Genomic DNA, 19,278 nt, shown 5'->3' with positions numbered 1-19,278 from the left:
GAAATCACTTACAGATAATTCTAGAGCAGAGACCAAACAATAGTGTGCATGCTGTTATACAATAGCATGCTCTAACAACAACAACTCTTCATTTAAATGAAAAAATTATGCTTGGGAACATGTGATCTCATGTCATACATTTTTAAAGCTAAAGCCACTTTGTTTTGTGTATAATTGTGCTTGTCTTGGAATCTGCAGATGTTTTACACAGGAAGTGCATTCTTGATGCATGTGTCTACTGACACAAGAGACAACTTTCACCAAAATGCATGTTGTTTCTTAACATACATAAAAGTAGAAGGCATTCTCTTGGATTTCATGGGAAATAAATGCATAGGTCATTTCCACAATACAGTGAAAGAATGCTTTCATTTATAAGTGTTGAGTTCCTCTTCTTGTGTGGCTTAAACACAGCTCACCTGGCAGGTTGTTATTACACTAGAGAGCGAAAGATCACAATGAACTCAACACTAAAAAAACACAACATATGGCCCCCATCAGCAGCTGCATCTGAGTACTGAAATCAGTGTAAACTCACTGGACAAACACCTCCTAACAGTTTGTTATCTGATTGGTTTTAACAGCTGTGTGTTTACAGCTCTTTTGAATTTCCAATGCAAAGACCACCAACCTCTCACCACACACAGAGCTCATTAACCACACAAACACAAACCAGGTGATGTAAATGTGCGTTTTGTGACAGATGCATCTTGACAACTCAGCTGGTCCACCATTCTTTATGAATTGGGTAAAACGTTTAGTATATTTTACAAGTTTCAAATTTCAAATACTACTTTTCTACTGCAAAACTTCATGCTTTTTTTCAATGTCCCGTTTCCTTGTATATGTGAATTTTACTAGCGATTTCTGAGTGAAAAATGTTTCACCACCAACTTTTTGTTTTTCGGTGCAAATGGGAAAAAAAGTTATTTTTAAAAAGTTTTATTATTACAAAAAAAGTGTCATGAATTTCTTGAAAATCTCACAAAGTCTGGTTTCAATTACTTTCAAACAATGTTGAAGGGGAGCGCGGGGCACAAAGTAACGCGTGGTAAGTTGTAACACACGTGGTTTAAATATTTCCACACATGCTAGCATAACAAAATGTACAGTATTTACTAGTTACTATATCAACATTATATAGAGAAAAAAAGTGCGCCAAAATTCAAAAGTCTTTTGAAGATATCGCTGAACATTTATTTTACCAAAGTAAAATTATATTTCTGGCATTTTTCATCTCAGTTTTTATTACTCATTTAAAATGAGACAAATCTGCTATTATTTTAATCTCCAATCTGTTATTTATCAGTTTAAATAATTTTTTAACGCTTCGCTAACTATCAGAAGACAGTAACCAGTTTTAAATTCCAATTGCGCAGATGGGGTATGTTGTAACACTGCGTTACAATGTGCCCTGCCGTGCTATTCTATGACATTACCGATGTCATTCACACTATTTACTTTAATACATCTTAATGATAAACGACGAGAAACAGGTGAACAAAGACTGACAGTCAATGTTTAATGTTAAGAAATTATTATTTCAAGACATGTAAAGCATTTTGGCTCGTTTATGTGGGCCGTCCCAAGCATGGTTGCAATGTGTTCATTGTCAAACTCCAAAATCGGATTATGCTTAATTCTTAAAAAACACCATTATTTTATTTCAAATAACGAATTATTTTATTTTATTGACAAAATATTTATCTTGTATATTTTTTTCATTCGATCAGATAACGTTTTAAGCTGTTATATGGTCATGTTACAACGTGCCCCTCAGATGTTACAATTCTCCCCACCTACGGGGCATGTTTTTGAGGGTAAATAAAGAAAACGTATACACTGTAATTATGAAACTAAGCGACATATTCGTACTAGACAAGTGTGAAATTACTGTGGATAAAAAAAAATTATACTCAGAACCCCATATGGATTTACATAATTTGAGAAAGTCAAAAAGAGTTACTTTGTGCCCCGCTCTCCCCTACTTACAGAGTATTGTTTACCAATAGAAATGACCCCCAAGACAATCAAAGCAAAACTCTTCATGTGTTTACTTATGGGTCTCATTTATAGCTCCAGGGGTTTTTGGATATTATACTGACATTTAGCTGCCTGGATGCATTACACTTGTTTACTCATGTCACTTCACATTAAATATACAAAATAAACATTTTAGTAATAGTATGCATCACGACTGATCACGTGATGTCAACATGACGGCGCCCATGAAGTCGCGACCCGCTCCACGCAGAAAAGCGGGTCCCCCCACCAGAAGACTGAATGTCATCAAAACTGATTTTCATTATGTGCAAAACTTATTCCAATGATCAAAACGAAGGAAATACTGAGTTCAGCTTTAAAATAATCATCATCACCCCCTTGTTTTGTTCTAAGTTAACAGGACTTGTTTCTTTTACAGTTCATTAAGTGCAAGTTGGATTCCAGAAAGAATGTAATTCGGAACCCCATAAACATTTTTCAAAAAAGACGAGCTCTTCTCCTTAATGAATGCAGGTTTGATATAACTTACCTCGGCATGAGTGCAGACTACAGCCAGGAGGAAAAACACGGGTAAACACCGAAACATCTGTAACGGGCGTAGCGGGCGGAGAGAAGAGAGAGAAGGGAGAGAAGAGAGAGAAGGGATAGAAGGGAGAGAAGAGAGAGAAGAGAGAGAAGGGAGAGAAGGGAGAGAAGAGAGAGAAGAGAGAGAAGGGAGAGAAGGGAGAGAAGAGAGAGAAGAGAGAGAAGAGAGAGAAGAGAGAGACATTACACACAGAGAAAGCGTTCCAGGCAGTTCGACACAAGTTGTTTAGACGCTGTAAAAGATTGCAAAGAGTGTTCAGGTTTCTCACCATTTCTGTAAAAAGAGCCGACTGAGTGAGCTGGAGCAGGAAAGCGCGGCGTCTCGCTCCGCTGTAGATGTGGATCTGAGGAGGATGTGATCGCAGGAAGCTCGAGCAGCACTCAGGAATCCGCTCCTGCCCCCTCCGTGACGTGCCGTGGCCCGTGAAAAGAGCACACACTCCTCAGTGAGCGAGGGACCGGCGCAGTCTGCTGGAGGTTACAGAGTCCAGTCCAGGGTGTACTGCATGCTAATTAATTGCATGCTTGTGAGGATGCAAAACAATCGAATATTGTTTCAGGTCAAAGGTAGAAAAGTTGTAAGCTCAAAACGTAGATAGAGAAATACACTGAGATTGATAATAAAGTGATATAGCCTAGATTAATGAATAAAGACAGCTGCGTCCAGTACCTACACTCTTAAAAATAAAGGTGCTTCACGATGCCATAGAAGAACCTTTTTGTCTAAATGGTTCCATAAAGAACCTTTAACATCTGAAGAACCTTTCTGTTTCACAAAAGCTTCTTTGTGGCGAAAAAAAGTTATTCAGATTATAAAAAGGTAAGAAAGAGATGGTTCTTTAAAGAACCTTTGACTGAATGGTTCTTCGTGGAACCAAAAATGGTTCTTCTATGGCATCGCTTGAAGACCCTTTTGAAGCACCTTTATTTTTAAGAGTGTAGGCTATATGAAAGACTATTCTAGACACCCATCACACTTCCAGTTACAGTTTTAATATGAAAATTAATGGAAATCTATTTTGTATCATCGCTGTTGGTTATGGTTGAATGAAGAGCGTTTTATTTATGGGCGAGATTTTAATTTTCTTCAGTTAGTCTTATGTTCCAGGGGTTATTTATTCATTTATTTTGAAATAAATGAAGGTCACAGTGTCTTTACCATGCGACATTTAAACTGCCTTTAGGTGTAGATTGTATTGATATAAAATATTTTTAAAAATCATAATTAAAATAAAAAAATATGATGTTCTTAATGCAAGAAATGATCATAAACAATGTCAATATTTTTTGAAGATCATTTATACATTTTTTTCAGTAATTATAAATGAATGCCTCACAGTTGTTGCACCACTTCCATTACAATGTTGCTACTAACAGAGCTTTATTAAAAGTTGGAGAACTTGTTCACCAGGGAGATAGCAGAATCGTTTGAGATGAAATGTGATGTGCAAAGAAAACAAAGAAAAATTACATTTACAAAACATTTTTTATTAAAGTTGAGGTCTGAACACTGATGGCGAGTTCCATCCAGTGTTGTTTTATTATTATTATTACACCTTTTTGAAAAAAGGTCAACACATCTGAAAGTTTGTGGAATAAATTAAATGAACAATATTTCTAACAAAGCAAAAAAGCTGACTGTATTATGGTAAATCAAAATTCTGTCATGATTTACTCACCCTAATGGGCTTATCTATCGTGGTGGCAGGGAGCCACTGCCATCCTAAGATAAAACCTTGCCAAACTGTCGCTTTAGCATCCCATTGAATAAAATGTAAACAGTGGTTTCAAGATTTCTTTTCAGCAGCTGTGCTTCATGACGAGATGAAAGCCTGTGTACCATGAAATAATGGCAAGACAACAGCAGCTCCTTCTATTAAGTTCTCCTCGCAGGCTGCACACACATGAACCACCAGTGTAGTCCGATTCACGAACAAATGGCTCTTATGAACTAGTTCTTTTTATTGTATCAAAAACATACAGCACCAGTGTAGTTTAATAGTATTGTAGCATCATAAATAAACTACTAAAAAAACACTACTGAACAAATGACTATTTCGGCTAACTCAGAGGTCCTCGTATAAATCATATCTCAACTGGACAGGACTATATGTGACTTCAGCCAAATAAATGTTATTATTTTTTTAATGCTGCTCTTTTTTTACCTTTATCGCCCTTTTACTATTCCTATGGCACGAAATAACAAAATACATTTAGTCATTTATTTATTTTTAACAGATAATTGCTTTGTTGTCCATCTGAGGAAATGCAACTGTTTTGCATATTCATGGACATTAATGTGTATGTCAGGCCCTAAATCCATAAACTGTGCATGAATGCTTGATTCATTGTTGCCACCTCTCAGTTTTCATGCCACCCTAATAAATAAGATTTGAAATCTGCCCCCCTTCATGTTGTTCTAAAGATGAGATTTTTAGGGAGAAGAAGACTCTCAGCAAATAAAACTGAATTCAGGTTATTATAATGTGGCTTCAGAGTGAGTCGATGATGCCAGAATTTTGATTTTGGGTGAACTATCACTTCAACCTAACAATTCATTAGCTGCTTCTCATAGCAACAAGTCTCTCCTGTGGTTAGTCTAGTTGAAATGCAGAATTTCGGGAAATACGAAATGCGGGTTTGCCAAATGACTGATCAAATTGAAATGATATCCATGGCAATTCCACATAGGGCCCTCTTCTTTTTAAAAAGAGAAAATTAGCTTTGATGTATAAAAAATGGAGGGGGTGCTGAGTTGTGTCAATGTATATGCTAATTTGACAATTAATTTCTACTGTAATAAAAGTGTGAAACAGAAGTGCACACTGAAATAATGCCAAAATACTTTGCTTTCGAGTAAGTGTTCAAGTACATTCGTTGAGCCACATAGATCTGTTTTTGTGAGAGTTGCCAATCACGAAGAGCAAATAGAGGCTTACCTAACCCAGTCTTTGTCCTCCTAATGCCTTTCAGCCAAGAGTGCTTGGTAATCAGAACAGCACATAATTGCCTCTTCACAGCTACTTTTCATCACTGTTTATCAAACAGTGTCTGCATAAATTCAATTCATGAATGAATAACCTGTCACAAATGCATCTGCTATTCAATCTCCTGTTCTACACCTTTAACATTGGCCAGTCAGATATTCAGAAGCAAGGTCAGTGCTGATGAAGCCTTTGTTTTTCCTCCTGTATAATCCAGTTATCTTCCTCTTTCATGCAACCACCATCACATCAACCCAGCTGGTAAAACACACGTTGGTTTGAAAAGTATAGGTATGTCCATGAGGAACAAAGAGGGGTGTGGTAATTCACAGTAAATTGCTTGTTTACATAAAGTGAAAATGTGATCAAAACGACAAATGGTTCATTGACTCTAAGACCCAAACTAGGCTATTTACTGGGTTAACCAAAATCAAAATCTGTCAATGTACAGTAAAAGGAAAACAATTACTGAAATATTTTTCATTACAGGTTTCTATATTCACTGTATGAATAGTATAGGGTTCATGTACTGCAAATATTGTGTATTATAGTTTGCAAGATAGCATTAATGCCACTAATTCAATGAACTGTGCGACAGCAGTCCAGAAACATGAACAAATGCACTGTTTCTATTCAAAATCTTGTTCACAACTAATACAGTATTTCTGCGTATTGGCCAAAAATGAAAATCTGCTTAAAATTTACTCACCCTCAGACTGTCCAAGATGTAGATGAGTTTATTTCTTCATCTGAACAGATTTGGAGAAATTTAGCATTACATCACAACCCATTGATCCTCTGCAGTGAATGGGTGCCGTCAGAATGAGAGTCCAAACATCTGATAAAAACATAACAATATATTACACATGACTCCAGTCCATCAATTAACATCTTTTAAAGTGAAAAGCTGTGTTTGTGATAAATCCATCATTAAGGCATTTTACCTTCAAACTGTTGTTTCCGGCTAAAATATGTGTACTCTGTATATAATATTGCTTTCTCCAGTGAAAAAGGTGAATCAGGAGAGATATATGCAGAGATCAAACACAGTTTACAATCAAAAACAGTTCTAAAAAAATATGTGGGTGGATTTTGATAAGAGGACAACAGGGGATGGACTTTTTCACTGGAGGAAGCGTTAATATTATAGACTTTTCCAGAAGCAGTGATTTAAGGTTAAAACACTGTAATGATGAATTTGTTTGTTACAAACACCCATTTTTTTCACAAAATGCTAATTGATGGACTGGAGGGGTGTGGATTACTTGTGGATTATTGTGATGCTTTTATCAGCTGTTTGGACTCTCATTCTGACGGCACCCATTCACTGCAAATGATCAATTTGTGAGCAAGTGATGCAATGCTAAGTTTCTCCAGATCTGTTCAGATCAAGAATAAAAAAATAAAAAATCTTGGATGGCCAGAGAGCAAATATTCGTTTTTGGGTGACGTATTTATTTAAGACAGAAAATCCTTCTTTATTCTGTTTAAACTCAATTTGACAGATGTGGTTTCTTGATTGAGTGATCCACCAGCTTTGATTGGTCCAAAGCCTCTGTGCTGTTCCTAGATGATGCATGAACAAAAAAGTACTTTATTTCTAATGTATATATTATGCATGTCTGCATGTCCATGTCAGACCTCAGAGGACATTGCATCACAGTCAATCAAGTACTTCGACTGAAAGTTTCAGCAGCAATGATATGATGTTAATTATGCTACGATTTTGACAGTAATTGGAATTAAGTCACAGTCTCAGCAGATATGATAGTGAAAACTTTCCTGTCTGTCAAAGTAAGATAAATTCCCTCCCATCACAGAGAATGCTGTCAGAATCATATAAACCAGATGCCCGACACAGCCGGTCAGTCTCATACAGCACAGGAAGAGTGTTTCACGATATACTACTACAGATTCTTCATCTCTTTGATCATGAGTCTGTTACACTGAATCTTTCTGTTATCTGACTGAGCATCCTTCAAAATAATTTACTTTGGCATATAACCATAATCCCTCAACATCACCTCAACATACATATTCTCCTCCACATAAAAATATTAACCACATCATTGCAGCAAACCGAAAACAGCAACTGTGCAGTGGATTAATTAATAGATTATTCAGTTAATAAATAAATGCAATTTTATAGGGTGCAGCAAAGCATACCAGGATCAAGAGCAACAAAGGTAGAGTGATATTTGTGCATTTTTCACTATGAACATCACTTCAGAAGAAGCTTTTCAGGACAATGAAACTAATCAACAGCAAGATGCATGCTTTACCATTTAATATCTTCATGCAAAATCTTGTAGTCTGTGCAATCAGCAGAGATTGAGAATGGGGAATTTTCTCACAGAGATGCAACACCTCCCCTTTGTGGTTGAAGTGTGAAGTGCTGTTTAGTAGTTAATTATGATTTAGCTGCTTTTTAGCCTCAATAATGGGAGTTTAATGGCTACTTGACAAATAAATAAATACATAAATAAAGTAAATAAGTGGACATGAAATGGCTGTATTGTTTTTAAAAGTGTGACTAGTTTCAGAATGTAAAAGATTTTAGTTCATTTGCAGTGAATGTGAAGCGCATCAGCTTTGTGTGGTTTGTTATTCCGGCCAGATGCACTTCCTACTTCACTCATACTGCTGAGCTATATATAACAGCTATATGACATGCTTTAGTTCCAAAACATCTGGATCCCACACAAAAGGATGGATCCTTTTATTTATTTATTTATTTTGATTACTTTTTTTTTTTTTTTTTTTACTTCTGATTTAACTTTAGATGCTAATCATGCAGCTATTTGCATATTTACCTAAAGTAATATGAGCTCATAAGCAGTAACTGATTAGTGTGGTTTATGTAACCTTCAATGGTTTATTGCTTCCAAAATGGTACAATAATTGGAATAAACTTTATTTTACCAGCAAATGTGTTTATATCTCTGAAACAGAAAGAATAAGACAACCCTCTGCTTTAACCTCTTCCTCGTTCGGTACAACTCTTTCACACCCTCCTTAAATGCTATTGAATATATTTATTTTCATATTCCTATATGTCATACCTCTGTATGGTCAGTCTTGTATCTGTGTGCATACAATGTATGCACATCTTCAGAGATAATAAATGCTTAGATAATTATCAGTGAAAAAATAGGGAAGGGAGAGTTTTAGTTATTCAATTTAATATATTAAATTATTTCATATTTGTGTCATTTTCTTCCTGTCCTTGTGCCCTTGCTTTGTTGTGGACTTTTAGTTTATAGTTTCAGCTTGGTTCCTGTTCCAGTTTGTCCTTGTCATTAGTCTCGGTTGTTTGTGTCTCGTTCATCTGGTTTACGCCTAAGCCCTTGTGTTTCCTGTGCTCTTTGTCAGGTGCTGTCATTTCATGGTTGTCTTGTCGGGGCCTCAATTCTGTTCCTTCTATTTTTGGATTCCTGGTTTTCTTGTGTTTTTGTTTCATTGTAATAAACCACTTGCATTGGATCCTACAGTTCCTCATCTCTGAATTTGTTTATGCAACAGTTTGTTCTATCATTTTAAAACGTGGTCTTGTCAATGTTGTGTATGTTTATTTTGAATGTTATTTCATAAACTGACTGTAAACCAGTAAACCAGGTTTTTGAGGTAAAGAGCAGCAATCATGCAAGAAGATACTGCATTTACACTGCAAATTTCCTCTATTGCACATTTGTAAGGCAAATATATTTGCAACTTGATGGGTTCTAATAGGCCAGATCAGAAATATGACAACAAACATAAAATTATGTTTGATCATCCAGGTGAGGAAGCAATTTGAGACCAAACAATCATTACACTGGAGCAATACCCAGTTTAAAGAGAAATCAACTTACAGCAAGTACAAGCCAGAGCATAAATAAAAATGTATAAAAACAACAGAGAAAAAAATAAGGAGAGATTCTTTAAACACAAAGCAGAATATGAACAAGTGTGGGCTGCTTAACATAAACATAGTAACAGGATGTGACAGTTGTGCTGTGGGAAATGTGCTCTGTGGTCACTGCAAATAAAAGCACAAAATTAAATATAATATATTTGTATACAATACATACAATAGGTATTGTATTTAGGTTACCCGTGTTTGCATTCACACTTTAAATCTTTAGCATTTTTTAAAGACAGCATTACAAAAAAATTAAAATATGTGAACATATGACTAATGCAAACTATATTCTGTGTAACTGATCATGTGATATTTATTTCCAATAATCTGCTACTGTACAAAATGTTATTAAGGATATCCTCATCTGCTGTTTTAGGCATTGCCCTCTGTCTTCACTTCTTCTTTCACTAGTTCAGCCTCTCATGCATGTGGTGTAAGATCCTGAGCGGACAGTAAGACAGTTAGTTTACACTCCTTAAACTGACCTATAACTGAATGTCCTGCTATGGCAAATTTTCAAACCAGGATTCTTCGTCTGGATCTCTGTGTCGTCATTATTCTCCTGATTCATGCAGGTACCACTCATTTGTTTTTTGAATTTTCAAAGCTGATAAACAGAATGTACCCTATGTTTATATTATGATGCATTTGTTGAAAACTGATGATTGTATTCGAATGTATTTTCCCATCAGGTTAAAAGCTACCACATGAACAACGTGTTTTGTGTCTCATGAGATTTTGCACATTTGCATTTTTTTCAACTACATGATGACAATGAAATTATTTTCTCAAATATACCGTCTAATGAAGTTACTGTAAACCAGCAGTGATTGTGATTTTCTGTCTGTTCATCAGATTATTCCAAATCCAATCAAGAGCAAAGGATTCGACAGTACATCAACAAAACAGTGTTTGTGGGGGAAACAGTTACACTTCACTGCAACAAAATCCATTTTGATGATGATTTCACATGGAAAATTAACAACTCAGTAATTTTTAGGCAAGACTCTGAGATAATCAGAACAATGAGAAACTTCAGCTCAAACAGGATGAACATCGACCCCGCAGCTCCAAGAGAATTAACAATACATCAAATACAAGCGTCTGATGCAGGAAACTACAGCTGTTACCCAGCAGCAATGAGATGGACGTTAACAATAACAGGTTATTACATGATTTCATTTTTGTTTATATTTTCTGTAAAAAAGTTCAGTATAGCAAGTATACGTTTGTAACTATAGTAACTAGTAGTGATTAGTGCTGGTTGACAGATCTCATAAGTGTTTCACTCTTTTGTGCATGTCTTCAGAAAACCAGATCAGACCAGCATCACTCAAACAAACGCCGCTGTCCATCATCATCATTATCATCATCATCATCTCATGTTGTGGAGTCATTATGATCTGTCCGATCATCATCATCAGCATCTGCATTCAAAGGTCAGAGACATTGAGTTTTCATTAATATTTCTTACCCTCAGAAAGACTGACATGCTGTTCCAGCTCCAGCTCATGTCATAGAGCGATGAACTGTTTACTTCATACCTGTTTCGTTTATTATTATTATCGTTTATTATTTTCGTTATTCGTTTATTGCCTTGCCATACTTTTATGTATAGCATTATGGATATGGGTCTATACTTTTAGATATAGATTTTATTATTTACCTCTTGTCCTGGACCCAAACTTTCAATTTTAAAAGAATAAAATCTATGACATAAATAATAAATTCAAAGATGTCTTTTTTTTTAGAATATAAAATATTTATTATGAATTGAGCTGCATCCTGTTTTTCTCCAAATGTATCATTGTAACAGGAAATCGAGTCAGAAGATCAACTCAGGTTCAGAAAAGCAGGATGTAAGTATATTTTCCACAGCGCAGGTTATTACTGAGCACATATATCTGCTCTTGATTTAGAACTTTATATGCTATATTTTCATGGCCTATACAGGTGAAGATGATCTCAGACTGTGACAAACACACAATAACAGCCTGTGTAAGTTGAACTCGACACACACTTAAACTCCTCCATCATGTTTACCACATCATTTTTGTTAACTGGCCTCCAACAGCAGCTGCTGCAAAACATAACGCTAATGTTGTCAAAATAACTTCGTTACAACCAATTAATAAATGTGTCATTTTTATTAATCAATTGTATGATTGCTTATAAATTGTTCAGCAGATAACTGAACAAAAGCTGAAATGCCTGTTGTTTGTGTTTCATTGTTTTATCTTTGTATTCATCAGGTCTACAGTCTTTATAAAGTTTCATGAACATCTTTTCTTCTCAAGACAGGAGTGTGTGTTTCTGACACTCTTCATCTCAATATAGAAAGAAGATTGTCAGTCATTTTTATGGGTTATAGAGAATGAGACCATCATAAGAAAAAAGTACAGACAATAAATGTGTATTTGCCTCTAAAACGCTTTTTGTTTTATTTATTAAAATATCTAAAAATAAATGTAATTTTCATACAGAAAAATATGAGTTTTAATTTTGATATGCCTAACTAGATACTAGATAATTTATCATTATCAATATAAATATTCAGTGTGTTGTGGTGAAAAAAATACAGAAAAGATCCATCAGGGTAAACAGAGTGATTGAAAGGAAGTTTGTTGCAAAGAAATGTTTATCAAATGTCATCACAGAAATAATATTGGACTATTACTTTTGACAAATTGCTGCTAACTGACAGTATAGTCAGAACAGACTTCAGAAGCCTTAAGCTTCTTTAGAAGGTCTTACTGCAGAAAAACACAAGGTGGCGCTATAACAAACACTGAGCTGCAGTAATGCATAATTACTAACAGGAAAGCTGAATGAGAGACTTTATTAAAAATGTGTTGTCACTAAACAAACAGGAATGAAGAAACATTTAAGATATTTCACCTTCCTCATGAACATGCTTGTCTTGAATAACCTAAACAATACAGACAGACATAACAAAAATCTATTTCATTTTTAATGAGTTTAATTAAAACATGAAGGTGATCTTCCAATAGCAGGGAGATCCCTAATTACACCAAATACTTGCAAAGTGCAGGTCAGTGAGCATGAATAATTCTGTTACGGGGCTGACGAGACGTGAGACTTGCGGATCCATTCGCAAAGCTTTATTAGACACAGACAGAGACGTGGTCATACAGCAGGCATGGGTCAGATGAGGGCAAACAGGTATATGGTGGGCAAAACACAAGAATAGTCCTAGAGCTAGCACAGGTCGACGATCGGGCTAAGGCAAACGACTAGGGCTAAGGCTATGACAAGGGCTCCGTAAGGTAGCTATCTCTAGGAGAGTGATAAATGCTGAAACAATACTCGGCAGAGGGAAGGGATCAGAGTGAGTGTTAAATAGTGAGGGAGTGATATGAAACAGCTGGGTGCAATCAGTGTAAACAGGTGTGTGCAATTCGTGCTGAGTGCAATCAGTGCAATGCATGATGGGAAATGTAGTCCGGGGTGCCATGCAACAGTTTGTGTGGTGCGAGAGTCAATGAAAAGGAAAGTTCATGGACCGGATTCGTGACAAATTCCATCAGTTATTTATAGTTTTTGGTGTTACACCACAGCTGTGCACTATAATACTAATAATAATAATAATAATTTCACAATCAAATATTCTGCTATGTTATCATATATAGATTAAGCATTATCACACAAGCAAGAGTGTCTACGTTTTGAATATCAGGTATAAGACTTTATTTAATCTCAATAAAAATATTGATCAATGCACAATGTCAATTGTGGCGCTACAAACCTCAGAAATCATGACGTTGATCCTGTAATGAGCGCGGTTTGAGGTTATGTTGTGGTGCACAAATGTAATAATTTGTAATAAAAGAGAGGCTAATCAGAGAGTTGAGAATGGGAAATAATGAATGTCCTCTCAATCAATATTCATGTATTTCCAACACTTTTGTAAAAATGTACCCATTTTCAGGGATTCAAGTGGCAGAGTGTCATAGAGTTTGTAAATGTGCTTCATTTGCTATATACGTTTCGTTCGTAATCATGCTGTTTCTCTGTTATTAGCTCTCTGTGGCTACTTACTTCCTGCTTGTCGTTTCCTGTCACTTAGTTAGTGACAGGAAAACACAAGTTAGTTAGTAAGTGAATCATGAGTGCCTCTTGTAATAGTCCTCTGTGCTTCTGCTTATCACATTAATATACTCCAAAAATGAAAACAGAATTCTGAGTTCTTAGAGATTACTGATTTTTTTTCTTTTGTAGTATTTTAAAAATGAATTACTCTGTGAAATCATGAATTGTAGTCATTCCACACCATTTAGTCATTATTATGCCTCTGTCATTATTATTGCCCACTGTCTTCACTTCTTCCTTTACTAGTTCAGTCTCTACAGCACGTCTGCAAGATCCTGAGCATGCAGTTTAAGCTCGTTCACAGCCCTATAATGCCAAACGTTCAAACCAGGATTCTTCATCTGGATCTCTCTATCGTCATTATTCTCCGTATTCATGCAGGTACTGATTTAATATAAACATTTTCTCTTCCTCACTTGTTTTGTTTATGATGTCTGAAAGCCAATAAACACGATCAGGGCCGGATTAACACGGATTAGTGCCCTAGGGTGACCACATTTAAAGTATAAATAATAAAGTCGTTATTTTTGTTTTCTTTAAGCAAAAAAGTATTCGCGTAGCTTCGTAACTTTACAGTTGAACCACTGATGTCACACGGACTACTTCGTCGATCATCTTGGTACTTTTCTGGACCTTGAACGTGGTAGTTACCTTGCTGTCTATGGGAGGGTCAGAGAGCCCTCAGATTTCATCAAAAATATCTTAATTTGTGTTCAGAGGATGAACGAAGGTCTTACGGGTTTGGAACAGCACGAGGCTGAGTAATTAATGGAAGACTTTTTCATTTTTGGGTGAACTAACCCTTTTATACCTACGTATAAACAATGAGACCAGGCTGGACCTGACCCAATCGCAATTCTTTATATATGCATATATTTTATATTCTCTCTGTATATATTGTATCATTAACTGTTCATTTTGTATCTGCATCTCTTCCAGCAAAATAATATATATATATAAAACATGAAAAATATCTTAATTATCTTAATCACTTGGTGCCCCCTTATTGACTGGTGCCCCAGGGCACTCGCCCAATCCCGTCTATGGCTAATCCGGCCCTGAACATGTACCTTATGCATGTTGATATGGGTATGAAGTCCAACAGCGCTATGATGAAATGTTAGTAATACTAACTTAACATTCATGCAGTTGTTGATAAATTTTATGGTTGTATTTGAATGTGTTTTTATCAGGTCACCATATGAACAATGTGTCTCATGAGCATTTGCATGTGCACATTGTTTGTACAACTCAATCCGAGCAGCTGAGTCCTTAGCCATCTTAAAAAATACCTTGCCACGTGTGCTGTGTTAATGTAAACCTGCAGTGATTGTGATTTTCTGTCTGTTCATCAGATTATTCCAAATCCAGTCATGAGCCAAATATCAAGCAGCGCATCAACAAAACAGTGTTTGTGGGGGAAACTGTTACACTTCACTGCAACAAAACCCAGTTTGATGATGATTTCACATGGACAATGAACAACACTATTATTTTTAGGCAGGTCTCTGATATTAACATAACTAAGACAAACTTCAGCTCAAACAGGATAATTATTAAGCTCCAAGAAAAAGAACAATACATCACTTAAACAAATGCTGCTGTATATTATCATTATTATCATCTCATGTTCATCACCATCACCATCAGCATCTGCATCTGCATTCACAGGCGATATATTAAGTTTTTGTTTGTATTTTTAATACTGTGTTCAATATGAATAACCTTCCCAAGTATCCAAACATCACTACATTTTTTATAAATCCTTATATGGTGCTTCTTTAACTCTGTGCACTTTTATGTTCCAGGGCTCCATAATAATTCAAACAAACAGATTACTACTTTTTCATTTTGTCGAAGGTTACATTAAAACTGTCTTGGACACATTTTATCATGCCATCATTATTTATTTCTGCTACTTTTGAAAATCCATTTATGCATAGATTTTGAATCAGGGTATCTTCCGTCCAATCAATTTTTGTTTTAATATTGAAATCTGAAAAATGAAAAACGGGCACATATTTCGTTTTTCAATTATTCAAACAAAACGAAAAATCAAGAATCCGGCTTAATTTTTCGTTTTTACATTCAGGGATAGAAAACGAATAAACAACTTGAATATTCGATCTCTACTTGTGGGCAGGAATGAAACGCCCCTCTCTGCTAATTGGTCAACCAAACATTACAACATAATAATAGTCCTAAAAAAAACCTCTGCTTCTATTGATTCTTAACATGTTTATTTCTACTACATTTTATCTCTTCATCAAACAGCCAGATTAATGAATGGCTTGACACAAACCATACTGAAGCAGAGCCTTTTGGCCCTAGGCATGCCTGTTTTATTATAGTTATCATCTGTGTGGACGCACTGCAGCACGGGGAGAATGTATTGACCACTATCAATTTATGTGAACATACAGTCATAACTTTTGTTTTAGACAATACGCTGCATTTTAGACAAAGGAGGAACTTAAATAATATTACAGATATGAAAATAAATGACTTTGTGTAATTTACCTTCACAGCACATCTATTATTTTTCTATTTTGAGTTTTATTCATAGAGCACTTTATACAAATTTAGGAAATCATCTGTTATTATCCCACTGGCATGGGACTATTTGTTCCTCACAGTGCTTGTTTCAGTGATTGACTTTAGTGAAATGTGAATTTGACGTCATGATTTGAAGGTGAACTCGTTTGAGTTATAAGAACATATCCAAACCCTGAAATAACACTTCGAACAATAAGCCAGTGTCAGCAGTATCAGAAATTAACTTTCACATAAGGGGCAACTGATTTTCAGTTTTTTATTTATTTAATTATTTAATTTAATTTTTTTGCCTTTTACCTTTTTTATGTCATTTTTAATGTTAAATTCTTACATTAAATAAATTAGAATAATATGACAACAACGGTTCTGTGACTTGGGTTTAGTTGGCAGAGAAAATAACAATTGTGTATGCCATCAGTTAGCTGGCCAATACTCCATATTAATTAAATAAACTCAGTTTATTGTCTAAAACTACCTGTGTTCACATAAATTAATAGTGGTCTGCGCTTGTCTACAATACATTCTCCCCGTGCTGCAGTGCATCGCGCAGCTTTGCCACACATATTTTAATGGGTGGATAACTATAATAAAACAGGCATGCCTAGGGCCAAAAGGCTCTGCTTCAGTATGGTTTGTGTCAAGCCATTCATTAATCTGGCTGTTTGATGAAGAGATAAAATGTAGTAGAAATAAACGTGTTAAGAATCAATAGAAGCGGAGGACTATTATTAAGGTTTTTTTAGGACTATTATTATGTTGTAATGTTTGGTTGACCAATTAGCAGAGAGGGGCGTTTCATTCCCGCCCACAAGTAGAGATCGAATATTCAAGTTGTTTATTCGTTTCCTATCCCTGAATGTAAAAACGAAAAATTAAGCCGGATTCTTGATTTTTCATTTTGTTTGAATAATTGAAAAATGAAATATGTGCCGTTTTTCATTTTTCAGATTTCAATATTAAAACAAAAATTGATTGGACGGAAGATACCCTGATTATTTTGATCACTTTATTCTTATACCAGATTTTTAATCTTAAAATGAAAATAAAATTGAAATTGAAAAATGAAAATATAAAAAAAAATGAAAATGAAAAAATAAAAACCCTTCATAAAAATACCACAAACCAATCCATTTCAATATTTATGAATGAATTGAAAATGAAAATGAAAATTTAAAATGAAAATTTGTATAATTTTTTTAACATTGTTTTTGCATTAATTGTGACATCCTTTCCATAATGACCAATGATTATGAAACTAGTATGTGTTTATTAAAATAATAATATTTGTGAGCCATTAAATAATTCTAATCCAGTGAGAAACCTCTGCATTTAATTATTTTATTATTGTTGTACATTATGATTTGATGCCCATAATGAACTGCATTCTGCTGTTCTGCCAATGCTTCAACACCTCACAGGAAACTGAAGCAGATGAAGATGAACTCTGATCTCTGTGAAACTACACAGCACAGGTTATCATTCAGCACATATATGATATCTGCTCTTGAATTCTGTCCATTTATATACCTCTTAATATAATTTCTACAACTCTGCATGATCTGTACAGGAGAAGATGATCTCAGACAGCGACAAACACAAAATAACAGCCTGTGTAAGTCAGTTCAACTCGGCACACACCTACACTCCTCCATCATGTTTACTACATCATGTCTGTTCACTGGCCCCCAACAAATGTCACTGACACACTTCTTGATGGAAACATGTTGTGCAATCAAACTACTGCTCTGTAAAAGCAGTTTATTGTAACACTTTAGAATAAGGTTATATTGTTAACATTAGTTAACTATGATAGTTAACATGAACTAACAATGTAAAATATTTCAAAAGTATTTTAAAGCTGGAATACACTTTTGACTAAATTTGTGCCCAGACTTACAGTGTGGAAAATTTGAAGCTATAGTTGCCGAAAGTCAGAACCAGTCTCCAGTTTTCACACCCTCAACATCACCTACATCTGCAACACATTCACATTCACAGTTCTCCTCCACATCAACTTTTGTACCACATCATTGCAGCTTTTAAATAGATTCATAATAAAGCATTTGAGGAACAAGTGCAACAGAGGTAGTGTGACATTTGTTCATTTTTTACAGTGTACATCACTTAAATTCCATAAGGTCCTTAATTATCATGCCAAAGACGACTGTGGCAAGAAATAATGGTTACACTTTATTTCGATAGTCCACTTTAGACATTCTATTAACTATAAGTAACTTTGTAACTACATGTCAACTAATTCTCATTAATTTGCAACTACATGTCTACTAACTCTCAGAGTAGACTGTTAGGGTAGGTTTAGGGTTAGTAGAATAAGTTGACAAAGAAAGAGTTAGAAGATATTAAGCAGACAGTCTACTAATAATCTACTAACTGCTAGTTGACATGTAGTTGCAAAGTTACTTATTGTTAATAGAATGTCTAAAGTGGACTATCGAAATAAAGTGTTACCGTATATTATCATAATGAACTGAGCTGCATTCTGTGATGTTCCAATTCTTCATCATTTAACAGGAAACTGAAGCAGATGAAGATGAATCTTGCGGTGTATTTTCAAAAGTTTTCTTTGTCCTTCTATTTTTCCGTGATCTGCATAGGTGAAGATGATCTCAGACTGTGACAATCACACAGTAACAGCCTGTGTAAGTCAGTTGCTCAACTTGTCACCCACCTACACACCTCCATCATGTTTACCACATCATGCCTGTTCACTGCCCCCAACAACAGCTGCTTCTACAGCAAATACCACACAAAGTTCTTTACACTTCTTTACTTCTTTACATCTTATTAATAATGGTGTCATTTTCATTAATCAATTATAATGCACTTATAAATTGTTCAGCAGATATTTGAACAGGAGCTGAAATGCCTGTTAATTGCGTTTCATTGATTTATCTTTGTTTTAATCAGGTCTACAGTCTTCACATAGTTTTATGAACATCTCTTCTTCTCAAAACAGCAGTGTGTGTTTCTGACACTCATCAGATGAGCATCTCTCCATACAGGAAGATGTTTGTCAGTCATTTTCATGGGTTAGAGTACGAGACCAAAATGAATGCAGTTTCAGAGGATCTGTCGATGATTTATGAATATTGTGTTTGTACTGTATTTGTACGTGTG

General features: G+C 35.2%; 1 protein-coding gene across 1 annotated transcript in view; it reads right to left on the bottom strand.

Annotated features, from left to right (window-relative positions):
- Window positions 1–3,213, bottom strand: part of LOC107551991 (follistatin-related protein 1-like) — a 42,225-nt gene extending 39,012 nt beyond the window's left edge. Inside the window, exons 1-2 of the mRNA XM_016233800.1 lie at window positions 2,859–3,213; window positions 2,534–2,590 (exon numbers count right to left, since the gene is read on the bottom strand). Coding sequence (XP_016089286.1) covers window positions 2,534–2,590; window positions 2,859–2,861 — 60 coding nt within the window. The 5' untranslated portion in view covers window positions 2,862–3,213. The remainder of the gene's footprint in view (window positions 1–2,533; window positions 2,591–2,858) is intronic.
- Between the last annotated feature and the right edge of the window lie 16,065 nt (window positions 3,214–19,278).

Source organism: Sinocyclocheilus grahami, unplaced genomic scaffold (assembly GCF_001515645.1).
Source record: "Sinocyclocheilus grahami isolate Dianchi unplaced genomic scaffold, SAMN03320097.WGS_v1.1 scaffold439.1, whole genome shotgun sequence".
NCBI classification, from domain to species: Eukaryota; Metazoa; Chordata; class Actinopteri; order Cypriniformes; family Cyprinidae; genus Sinocyclocheilus; species Sinocyclocheilus grahami.
This window is presented reverse-complemented; position numbering and strand designations above follow the sequence as displayed.